At 49.8% G+C, this 12,560-nt stretch overlaps 1 protein-coding gene across 2 annotated transcripts in view; it reads right to left on the bottom strand.

Annotated features, from left to right (window-relative positions):
• Kazn (kazrin, periplakin interacting protein) overlaps positions 1-12,560 on the bottom strand; it is a 392,507-nt gene that overhangs the window by 12,623 nt on the left and 367,324 nt on the right. For both annotated transcript variants that reach the window (XM_028880664.2, XM_028880665.2), the window contains exons 9-10: positions 1,364-1,569; positions 568-686 (exon numbers count right to left, since the gene is read on the bottom strand). In XM_028880664.2, coding sequence (XP_028736497.2) covers positions 568-686; positions 1,364-1,569 — 325 coding nt within the window. The remainder of the gene's footprint in view (positions 1-567; positions 687-1,363; positions 1,570-12,560) is intronic.

Raw genomic sequence — 12,560 nt, forward strand, 5'->3', positions numbered from 1 at the left:
GACAGAGGGAAGGAGTGGGGCTGGGTAGGGGTGGTATGGGGGTGAGGGTGGAATGGGAGGGGTGCTCCAGCACGGACAGCCTGGAGGGAAGGGCTGCCAGCCACCATCAGGTACATCCGCTAAGGGAGGCCTGGACCTCTGTAAGAGGTCTCTGCTCCTCTGTAAGAGACTTCCACGAGGCTATCCAGCCCCTTCGTCTCCTCCGTCTACCTCTGTCTTCCCCCCTGCTTCATTCCTTCACTCTGGGATGGATAGACCTGAGCTTTGAGTAGGTGAGGCAGACCTGTTGGCTGTGTGTGGCCTGGGCCCCGCCAGCTGGGCAGGCGGAAGAGTGCTGGGAGCCAGCCACTCTCCTGACTCCTGCCCTGGGGTGGAGGTATGTCACCAATGTTCAGGGCACACGTGCCCCTCCTGTGTGTCCATTTCTCTTTGGTGGCAGGGCACACCTTGGCCATCTTTGCTACACCCAGTATCCTGAAACGTGGTGTGACCCAGTGCCCTGCTTGCCTGGGTGACAGGGAGGCTCAGCTTAGAAAGTCCTTGCCTTTCCAGGTCTCAGAGGCTCACCTGCGGCCAGCTTCGGCGTCACGGTAGTCCTCGATCGCCAAGCGGAGCTTGCGTCTGTGCAAGCTGCTGCACACACCCAGGCCCAGCTCCAGGTCCTCGTCGCTCAGGCTGAGAAGCACCTGCTTTCAAGAGGCAGACTTAGTGCCCGAAGTTGAGAGGTGGAGCAAGGAGTAAGGGGGCCTGGCCGTGGCCCCCGGAACCCCAGGTGGGGAGGCAGAAGCAGGTAGAGCTCTGAGTTTGAGGCCAGCCTGGTCTACAGAGTGTGTTCCAGGACAGCCAGGGCTACACAGAGAAACCGTATCTCAAAAAACCACAAATAAATAAACAAAAGCCTGTTTCTAGGAGCTGTGGGATGTCTAATGTGGAGTCCCAACTCCCGTGGGACCATCTTGCTTCATCTCTCTCCTGATGCCTGGCTGTGCCTTTCTGTCACCCCCTGCTGGGCTCCTGGAGGTCCTGGGCTTAGCTACTCTTATGGACCATTGGGTGGGATACTGTTTGGACCAAGATGGGTGGGACCACCACCTAGGCTAAGAACCCCCCAGTCCAGCCCTGTCCCTCTTCTGCCAGCTAAGGAGAGGTTGGTCCCATTTTAAGGGCAAGGTGGCTTGACTACAAAGGGCTGTGTTCCTTGCTAGGAAGACTGGTTTACCGGTGACCTGGGCCTGCAATAAGTTGGCCAGTTTCTAGACTGTATCTCCTCTTGTCCCCAGGATAGAATGGAGACAGTCATTCCTGGGAGGAGATAGCACTCATGGGAAGGTCCAGTGCATCCCCCAGGGCCCGAGCTGCCTACCTTGCCGCTCTTGACATTCTCTGCACAGGCCTTGACGTACATGGGCATGGCCATCACCACCTCCAGCCAGGCCTGCACTGTGCCAGCCTTCCAGTGGGACATAGGCGTGGTCCTCACCAGCTCCACGTGCTGTAGACGGTCCATCTGCTCCTCTCCCTCAGACAGGCTGAGGCTGTGCCGTGTGGGGCTGCACTGGCTGTCGGAGTCTGCAACACATGAGTACACAGAGCCTTGCTGTGGGGAGGAGCCAAATTCTTGGTGGGGGTGGGGGGACTCCAAGGCACAAAACCAAAGTGGCTCTCCCGGCGGTTTGCCCATTCTCCTACTGGATGGCCTCACATCCGTGCACACACAGGAAACACTGATAGGTCTCAGAGGTCATTAAATAAGAGGGAGAAATAAAGTTGGGAGGGGGATATGTGTAGTGTGTGGGGGGAGACAGTTGAATGGGGGAGGGGGAGGCGAATATGATCAGTAGATGTATGACACTGTCAAATAAGTCAATCAATCGAAACGGCTCTGGTTGGCCACCCAACCCCCATTACAAAGTCCTCTCTGCTCCCTGCAAAGAGGAAGAGACATGATATTCCAGAAAGAAATAAACCTAACGCAAAAATGTAAATCTCCCAATGCCGCCCCTAGACAGCAGCTGTTCGTATTTAGTTAAATAGTCTCCAGGAGACACAAACGCCCCCGCTCGCAGACACACGCATGATGGCTCTGTTCTGCTAGAGGCTTTTGGTCAGACACTGTGCAGGACATTGTTCCTTCTCAGTGGAGAATTTCAGTGCAATCTTTTGAACAGTGTCAGAAGGACATTCACGGCTTATTTTACTCTGCATAGGCTTGGGGGTGGAGGGGGGAGGGAATGGGGGTTGTTTCCAGTTTGACGACATTACAGATACAGAGTGGCAGCGAGCACTTTGGGTAACCAGGTGGTTTGTTTTCTTGGGATAGATGGGACGCGGCTCCATCCGTTAACCCATGGAAGCCTGTGCCTGGAGTAGCCTCAAACACAGAAGGAAAGGAATCCCCAAACTGGCTGGTACAGCGCTTCTGTTGCAAATGTGAAGACTTGAGTCTGATTCCCTGAACCCACGGAAACAGGAAAAATGGATGGGGCTGGCCAGAGGGCTAGGTGGGTGAAGGCGCCTGCTGTCCAAGCATGACACCTGAGTTTAACCCATGCAAAAGTGGAAGGAGACAGCTGCTCCGGTTACCCTCGGCCTCTGTCTCTTCAGGGACATTGTAGATATGTATCTCCCCACACATACACACACGAAGTATGATTACATATAATGATGGGGTGGCGAGCCATTCTTGTAACCCCAGGGCTGTGGACAGTGGTGACAGGTGGACCCCTAGGACCTTCTGACCAAATAGCCAAGCTCCTAGGAGATCATAGTCCAGCAAGAGATGCTCTCTCAGGATGGCACCTGAGGCAGGAAAGCTGAAGTTGTTCTCTGGTCTCATACACCTGTATGCACGCACAGGAACACACACCTGCACCCATACATACACACACATGCACAAATGTGTGTGTGTGCACCTGAATGTGAATGTGTACCTGCATACACATATGTGAACACTTATGAACACACACGCACACAAAATATATGAGATGTATAATGTTAAACTGCACATGGTGATGCATGTCTGTAAGCCCAGTGCAGGAAGATCAGGAGTTCAAGACATTTACGTAGATATGTATGTGTGTGTGTGTGTGTGTGTGTGTGTGTGTGTGTGTACACATACAGTACAACATGGGTAAATGTTAAAAGTCTTTATCCATGGAAGATCAATGACATTGTTGATAACTGCATAAGTGTGTGTGTGTGTGTGTGTGTGTGTGTGTGTGTGTGTGTGTGTATGTACTATTCAGGCTTTCTGCACTGACTGTCTAGGATGAGAATCTCTTATCCAAAATGCCTGGAACTGGAAGTGTTTTAGATTCCGGATTTTATTATTTTCTCTAATTCTGGGATATTTGCATATGTGTAAAGACATGTCTTGGGGGGAACCCAGGTCTAAACACGAAGTTCATTCATGGTTCCTGTGCATCTTATGATGATAACTTCACACAATATTGTATGTAAAACACACTTTTGTGTTGCAAAATTTTGTTTTTAAAGACTTATTTTTATCATTTTTAAAATTATGTCTGTATGGGTATGTGCATGTGAGTGCTGTTCCAGGGGAGGCCAGAAGAGGTGTCATACCCCCTGGGCCTGAGTTACAGGCAGTTGTGAGCCACCTGATGTGGGTGCTGGGAACAAAGCCAAATCCTCTGTAAGAGCATCCAGTGTTCTAAAATAATGAGCTATCTCTTCAGCCCCATGTCATGGGATTTCCTCAAGGGTGTCATGTTAGTGCTCAAAAAGTTTTATATTTTAGAGCATTTCACGTTCTTAGTACTGTGTTCCCCAAAATATTGTGTACCCTAATAAACTTATCTGGGGCCAGAGAACAGACAGCCACTAGATACAGAGGCCAGAAAATGGTGGCACACACGCCTTTAGTCCTATCACTTGGGAGGCAGAGATCCTTTTGGTTCTCTGAGTTTAAAGCCACACTGGAAACAGCCAGGCATGGTGACTCACGCCTTTAATCCCAGGAAGTGAGGGCAGAAAGCAGAAAGGTATATAAGGCATGAAAACCAGGAACTAAGCTGGTTAAGCTTTTAAGCTTTTGAGCAGCAGTTCAGCTGAGATCCATTCGAATGAGGACTCAGAGGTTTCCAGTCTGAGGAAACAGGATAAGCTGAAGAACTGGCAAGGTGAGGTAGCTGTAGCTTGTTCTGTTTCTCTGATCTTCCAGCGTTCACCCCAATACCTGACTCTGGGTTTGTTTTTATTAATAAGAACTTTTAAGATTCCTGCTACATTCTGGATTTTTGAGTGCAGTGATCCACTGGAGGCACTGGCACAGGGCAGGCCCTGTTACCGACTTTGGGAGAAAATAAGAGGTGATGTGCGGTCTTAGTAGTCAATCAAAATCCCAGGCCCTTGCTGTCCTCGGCCACCAGGCCTTGGTGTTGTGCAGACTTCCTGAAGCCTCGGTTACTCTCTGTATTAAATGAGTGTAACAGTGCTATCCTAGGTGGGCAGGCGTCTTCCACCTCTGACTGTGATGATACCATACATAGGCCCTCCCTCGGGGACAGCCGACACTGGTAGCTAGGGCCTCTCCCTGGGACTTGGGCACATTCGGGACACACTTGGAATTCAGCAGGTGCCCTGGTCTCATACACTGCTTAGATAAGATGCATTTTTGTTGTTGTGATTCAACCCAGGTGCCAAGGAAGGGATTCTAGTGAGCTGGGTTAGACCCTGGTCTGGGGCAGAGGTGTTGGGAGGTGAGGGGTGGAGCTGAGGTTTTGTGCCTGGTGAAGGAGTCTGGGGTTGGGGTGGTGGGGTGAGAAAAGAGAAGGTGAGAAGTGGGTAAGGGGGCACTGAGCACAATAATACCGGCCCTCTAGAAAGACATAGCAAACCTCAAATGGTGAACAGGAGGAAGAGAGAGGGAGGCAGAGTGGGAGGCGGGGAGGAATGACTGACTGTGAACACAGATGAGAAACATCCTGTGTGTGCCTTTGTGTGTGCGTGTGCTCATGCGCACCTGTGTGTGCATGATCGTGTGTGTGCTCCTCTGTGTTTGTGTGCAGCTCCTCTGCAGACATCAGCTGTGTGTGGGGGGGGGTGGGTGTGTGCACGCGCGCGCGAGCATGCATATGCACTCACTCGTGCGAGCGTGTGGGAGTTGATCTTCCTCACACCTCCAGCTGCATATGGAGCACAGGGTAGAGAGCACAAGCGTGCATACAAGCTCCCACCGTCAACTCACACACTCCCGTTTAGGTGCAGTCAGCCCCCAACCCCCACCTCCTGCCTTCTGCCCCAAGTCTGAACTGTAAAGTGGAGGATGTGGCAGGGGAGGTGTCTGTAGGGTCATAAAGCCTCAACTAAACTGTCGTTCCCCAAATGCTGGCCTGATGTATCAGTTTCCACACCTGCGCGTCCGTCAATTCTGGGTTTATTTCCCCTCCTTCTCAGCCCTGAGAGTAGAAATAGGTCACATTTACAGCCTGGCTGCTCAGCCAAAGGGCTGGAGCCAGAGGATTGGGGATTTGCTATCACTACCAATATGCTCGCACACGCTCGTGAAACACACACACACACACACACACACACACACACACACACACACACACACACACACACACACACACCCTCACAAGATACTAAGAATACTGGCAATGCTGATCCCAGCCTTGCTGCAGAGGCCTCCCAGGAGGCCACAGGCCCTATGGAAGCTACTGTAGGTACCAAACACAGGGATGGGCACAGCGTTGCATCCAGTTCCTTGTGCGAGTTTCTGAAAAGCATGTGCATGGCTCACCAGCAGCCCTTTTGTTTGGAAAGTTTGAGGCCCTTTGTCCCGTCCCCAGCCTGGGGGAGTGGGGGAGAAAAAGTCCTGGTCTAATATTCCTTTTGTGGGACCATAGCCATGCCCTTCAGCCCTGATTTTGCTCACATTGAGGACCTGGGTATCTGTGGCAGAGATCATCTGGCCCACAAAGGCCCAAATAATCATGTCTGGTTCACTGCACAAAGCCCTTGGGAGAATGGCCTGCCTGCCCTGGAGGTTGAAGGTCAACACTGGAACTCTGTTCTCTATTGTCTCATTCAGTTCTTCCCTCCCTGGTGGGTTGGAAACTTCGCTCTCCAAGTCTCTGGTTTTCATGTAATTGTCCTCAGGGTATGGTCCCTGAGACATCAACATCAACATCACCTGATAACAGGCTAGAGATAAAAGTTTTAGGACCTCTTGTCTCCTGGAGCAGCGACTCTAGGGGTAGCCCAGCTTCCACAGATGTCCCGGTCCTTGGGAGGCGCACTCCAGCGGCACATCCATTGCTCTCACACTGACCATGCAGAGTCAGCTGACCAAGATGTACAGCTCATCCACCGTCGTTTTAATGTCTCATCTCAGATAGTCAGAATGGACACCAAGGATTCCCAACACCCCTTGCTTCTACAGTGCTACAGCTACTTTTAATCCTGAAGACCTCAGTCATGGGACACTGTGATCAGGATTATCTTACACTGATATGTGTTTGCTTGAGATAATTCACTTAAAGCTTATCAGGTTTTTGTTTATCACTGCTTGTTGTCTGGGATTCAATCTTCTGACTACCCCAAGGAGGTTGTGGTGGTGCATGCCTATAATCCCAGCACTCAGAAGGCAGAGACAGGCAAAGTTCTGTGAGTTTGAGGCCAGCCTGGTCTAAAAATGAGTTCCAGGACAGCCAGGGCTACATAGTGAGACCCTGTTTCAGGAAAAAAAAATAAATAAAAAAAATAAAAAGAAGAAAAGAAGAGGAAGAAGAAATCTCCCTTGATTCAAAGTGTTTGGGAGGAGAGTGGGAAGCTCTCAAAACTTGTTTAATCCGAAGACAACTTGTATCAACTCCCAGGAGTGCACAGTGAGGGGTTCCCACACTGTGTTGCTGCACGTTGGATCCATGGCTCCTTTAATCTCCCATCCTGTTGGGTAGAAGTCAGGGCAGTCTCGATGTTGGCTTCTGCTGACTGCTTTGAAGGTTTCTCATGGTCTTCTGTGTATCTCATTACAATGAGGCTAGATATGAGTTTATCTATTTATCTATCTATCTATCTATCTATCTATCTATCTATCATCTATCTATCTATCTATGTATCTATCTGAATCCATCATCTATCAATTATCTTATCTATCCTATCTACCTATCTAATTATCTATAATTTATCTTATCTATCTTAACATCTATCTATCTATACTTACCAAATTATCTTATCTGTCTGTATCTATCTCTATCATCTCATCTATCAATCAATTATCCTATCTATCATCTATCTATCTATCTATCTATCTATCTGTCTGTCTGTCTGTCTGTCTGCCTGCCTGCCTGTCTGTCTATCATCTCATCTATCAATCAATTATCCTATCTATCTATCTATCTATCTATCTATCTATCTATCTATCTATCCATCTATCTATCATCTATCTATCTATCTATCTATCTATCTATCTATCTATCTATCTATCAATCATCCTATCTGCCTGTCTGTCTATCATCTCTCTCTTTGTGTCTGGGAGGGAGGCCCACACCTGTCAGGATGCACATGTGGAGGTCAGAGAACAACCTTGGGTATCAGTCTTTGCCTTCCGCCTCACTAGAGACTGTCTTTTCTGACTCAGCACTGTGCAGTACAGGCTGGCCTGGAAGCTTCTGGGACTCTCCTGTCTGCCTCCTGTCTCACCTTAGGAGTACTGGGATTACAGATTCATGCTAACCTGTCCACTTCATGTGGGTTCTGGAACTCTGAGCACCATCGCTCATGCTTGACATGAGTTTCACTCACTGAGCTGACTCCCCAACCTCACTTTCTTTAATTTCTTAATCAATTCTGAGTCATATAGATTCTGCTTTCTGGGTCAATGGGCTCCATTTGGGCATAGTCTCAAGACTCATTTCTTTATGTTACCTCTGCTCCATTCTCCTGGTTCCCTCCTTTTGGATTTCAGTGAGACATAACTTGGCCTTTTAAATTCTCTTTCCCACTTTTTTGCTTAGCACAGTCAGCAGAACCCATCCGTGAAAGGGTAGAAATGGGATGGGGTTGGCAGTACCCAACATGACATCGTGAAATTTGAAATACAGCTAGTGCAGCTGAGAAAGTGAGTTTTAATTCTATTTAATTTTAACTAACTAATTAATTCAAATGTAAATTTAGACAGTAGTGTGCAGTTAGTGGCTGTTGTATTAGACCAGACAGCTGGAATTTCATCATCATTGTTTATTGCCATATGACCTAACCCCCATCAGAGAGTGACTTTTAAAGCATAGCCCAGGTTAGCCTAGAACTCATGATCATCTTGCTTCTGCCTCTTCAGCATATCCTACAGACTCAACTCCTTGTCTCTTTGCATTTTTAGGAGGTTGTTTCCTTAAAGCTATTTTCCATTTTAAAAATTCTCTCTTTAGCTATTTAATCTGCAGTTTAACTGTTTATTCAGTTTTGATATTATCAACTGTACTATTTCTAAAATGTTCAGAGTGTGTCTTCCTTTCTCCTGACCAAGGTGGATAGCTCTCCTATACCATGCACTGTCCATTCTGTTCTGGTTTGGTCTGCAGATGTTGCTGGTGTGGGGCCGTTCCTCTGTCTTGCCATGAAATGACGTCTTGGTCAGTCTACTCGATTTTTCTGAGAGAGTGTCTCATGTAGCCAAGGCTGGCCTCAAATTCACTATATAGCTAAGGGTGACCTTGAACCTCAGGACTTCCAGCCTCTACTTTCCAAGTGCCTAGATGACAGGCATGTGCCACCATACTTATGCAGTACTGGAGAGGAAACTCAGGGCCTTGTGCTGAGAAGCACTCTACCAACTAAATGACACCTCTGCTCCGGTCTCCTGACTCTTTATGACCTGGGCTGACTCATGGTGAGGCACAACACGTGTGCTTATCAGTGGAGAACTCTGGGAAGTGTGACAGAAACTGCAAGAGTTGGGGTGGTCCTCAAGGTGAAGCAGCCTGCTCTGAGGCTGGGGAATTGCTGCTGGCTCTGCCTTTTGAGCTAGGTAGGGAGCCAGGAACCCTGCCATGAGTGAGAATGAGAGACAGAGACAGACAGGCAGGCAGGAGGACAGACACACAGACACAGACACACAGACACACATGAGAGACTGAAGTACAGAGGGTTCAAGATAAAGCCCTTGTTCTCATGTTCTCTGACTGCAGAGGGAGAGGCCAGCTGGCTGCTGTCCTAGCCAAGAAGATGACGTCCCTGCCCTAACAGGAGCCATGGACAACTGTGGGAAAGGTTTAGGTTCTCAAACTGTTGATCCTGCTGTTCCCTGGGCCTGGGGGTGGCAAGCTCCTTTCCAACATTTGGAGCTCTGTTTACATGTTGTTGCTGTCAGGGAATCCTCCCCTGGTCACTACTGCCATCACCACGCGCAAACAAGCTCTTACTAACTCAGGACATTTTCTGACACTGCCCCTCTCACCTTGGATTAATTTAACCTGTGAAATTGGACCACTGGACCAGCATCCATGTTTCCCTGTTCTTATGCTTCCATAGGAGAAGGAACTTGGCCTGGTGGGCCCCTGGGTGTCTCTGGCACCTAGCAAGTGCTAAACCAAAGCAAACGTTTAACAACCGACTCTCATGTTTCTAGAAAGTGTGGCAGCCTTCAAAAAGCACCTTCTTGCCTGTTTTGTGGTGTTATGTATGTTGCTGGGGGTGGAGGTGGGGTGGGGTGGGGTGGGATGCTCTCAAGGCATTCTGCCTGGAGGACTAAGAGAAGGGACCAGGAAGGGAGGAGGAGCAGCGGGTTGCTCTCCCACCAGCCACCTCCACTCTCCTAGGCCATAGCCTGCAGCTGGCCCTTCCCTCATGACTGTCGTATGTTCTTTGTCCTTTCTCTTTGCCTGTGGAAAGGTCTGTCCACCTGAAATGACTGACATTGAGGTCACAGTCATTCTTTGCCCCAGGGCTGTCCTGTGCATTGAGAAGACTGAGCCATGTACCTGAACTGTATCCACAGGTACCAGCAAGCAGGATGCACACACCTCTAGAGTAGCCTGTACTGCCCCTGGGCCTCAGATCTCAGATCAGCCTTACCTATCAGTCACCCTGGCTTAGGTCCAAGCCCCTGTCCTTGGCAAGTGACAAGGAATACACCTCCATTTTGGAAGTTCTTCTTGTGATCTAATTTGTTACGGAAGTTTATTTTCCTACTGCTTGTAGTACACCCTCATCCGTTATCCTGAGATTCCCACATCTGTGTCTCTTTGCTGACACGTTTTCTAGGCAACCCTGCTCCAACACAGGTGGGTATGAGAGGTGGATCCCATGAGAAGTGAGGATCTTTGAGCAGAGGGTCTGGACAGAGACTGTGTGAGACCGAGGCTGCCAGGCTGTGGAGAGCAGAGTCGAGGTGATAAGGGGTGAGGGCCTGGGAGGCTCTGGACCCCTACTTAGAAGTCATATGCTTCTGCTCGCCTACCTGTGACCTTCATCTTGTAGCTGCTCTACCACCCTCCAGACAACTCGTGACTCCGGGCTTAGGTTAGCCAGCCACTATTAGCAGTTGTCACTCTGATCGCCCAAGTGCCCACTGGGACACCGGAGCCACCGCTGAGCCCTTGGGGACATCCCCTTTGCTAGGATTATCTTGTTTGTTGTCCAGTTTTGAGAAAGTCCATCTGTGAAATGAGCTTTCTAGGAAGCTGAGGCTGGTCTTGAACTCCTGATCCTCCCCCTCCCAAGTGCTGGGATCCTGGGTGTGCATGACAGTATCTGATTCCTCTGGGACCATTTGGCCATTTAATGTAAACTGTCACACAGCCCGAACCCCCCTCAAAATGCTTCACAACTAACGGCCCCAGAGCTCCAAAGACTAGCACTAAGTTCTGTTGTCAATGGCGTCAAGGCTGGGCAGGCTTGCAAGCCTGGAGCTGGGCAGTGGCTAGTCAGTTTCCTCCCTGGAGTTGAAAGCTTCGACGAGGTCGGGGTTACACAGTTCTTACCACCTGGACACTACAGGAAGGTGCCGAGGGAAGATGAACGTCTGTTTTGACCTGTCCCATACTGATTCCTCCACAGTCCCTGGGGTGCCCGCAGCCAGGGCTGATGCCATGGCGTGTTCACTCTCGGGGCTGGCTGGAGCCCTTTTAGAATCCATGAATGCATTCACCCGGAGCCACAGCCTGGGGCTGAGGATGCCACGAAGCTTCTGCCCACCTTGCAAAGGCCTTCTCTGTCCTGCCCCCGCCCCCAAGCTGCCTCTTCCAATAGAAGCTCAGTCGTGAATGAGCTGTTCTAATCTAATCGTGTCTGCCTGAAAGGGGGTGGGGTGCAAAAGTGTGCTGCACCCCAAGTCTCAGCCCTAGCTTGTTCTGTCTTCTTGGGTTACTGTGTTGCCTCTCTGAGTCTCAGTTTCCCCATATTCCAAGCGGAGACAACACTATTCAATTCAAGGACTTTAGTGAAGTCGGCCTTAAAGTGGAAGACCTTAATGAAGATGACTGATGTTACCTCTTAATTTATATCTGTGGTGGCACAGGCCTTCCTTCTCAGCACTCAGGAGACAAAGGCAAGTAGATCTCTGTGAGTTCAAGGCCAGCCTGGTCTATAGAGAGAGTTTCAGAACTTCCAGGGCTATAGAAAGAAACCCTATCCAAAAAAACAAAAACAAAAAACAAAAACATAGGAAACAACAAAACATTACATCTACACCCTTGTTCCCCAGCCCTAAGCCTGGCACACTGGCAGTACTGAGACACTTTCCATGTGACTTAAGGAGTGTATATGAAGTGTCTAGCACAGCCTGGGACAGTAGGCACTCAGTGTCATAGCACACTGTCTTCCGCCAGCTTTCCTCATTTATCTCTGTCCGAAGGCGGGGTCTTTCTTTACCCTCATGCTGACAGCCTGTTCAAAGTCCTGCTTTACAGCAGCTATCCATGACGATGGGCAGACATCCTTCTGGGGGCTCTGGAACAGTATGGAGCCCATTTTACCAGACCCATTGGCTACTTGGTCTCCGAGTTCCCTGGACTCTGGAAGACAAAGTGAAAGGTGACTATATTCTTAGGCTACAGGAAGGTGGCCCCAGTCTTAGGAAGAGAATGGCCTGAGGGCTGTTCTCAGGAAGGCCTTCTGTCCCCTCCACTCCATTGGCTGGACATTCACACTGCTGAGGGTTAGGAAACGAATGTGGCCGCCCAGGAGAAAAGGGCAGGAGGGTCCCCGGCCGAACAGAACTGGGCACCTGTGGCCCCAAGGCTCTGCCAACAGGAGGGAGCCTGGACCCAGGGAGCTGAGCACACAGACCACCCAGCCTAGAGGCAGCAAAGCTGTGGACCAGGATGTGAACTGGGGCCATGGATCTCTTTCCTTGGCTGGAGGTCAGAGTTTTCAGACTAATTGTTAACGTTGAAGTACTGGGGTCCTGCATTGCATCTGTGCCCTCCTTCAAGGTCAAGAGCTCTGGAAACATCTGGCCGGCATCCTCCTCAGGCTTGCCAGGGCGAGTAAGGCCTCTTCCTTTACATGGGCCAGATGCTCTCAATGACGCAGACTTGCCTGTCTGCTGGGTCTCCCCAGGCAGTTTGAAGCACGGATGACATGAAGCAGACGTATAC

This window comes from Peromyscus leucopus, chromosome 2, assembly GCF_004664715.2.
Source record: "Peromyscus leucopus breed LL Stock chromosome 2, UCI_PerLeu_2.1, whole genome shotgun sequence".
Taxonomy (NCBI): Eukaryota; Metazoa; Chordata; class Mammalia; order Rodentia; family Cricetidae; genus Peromyscus; species Peromyscus leucopus.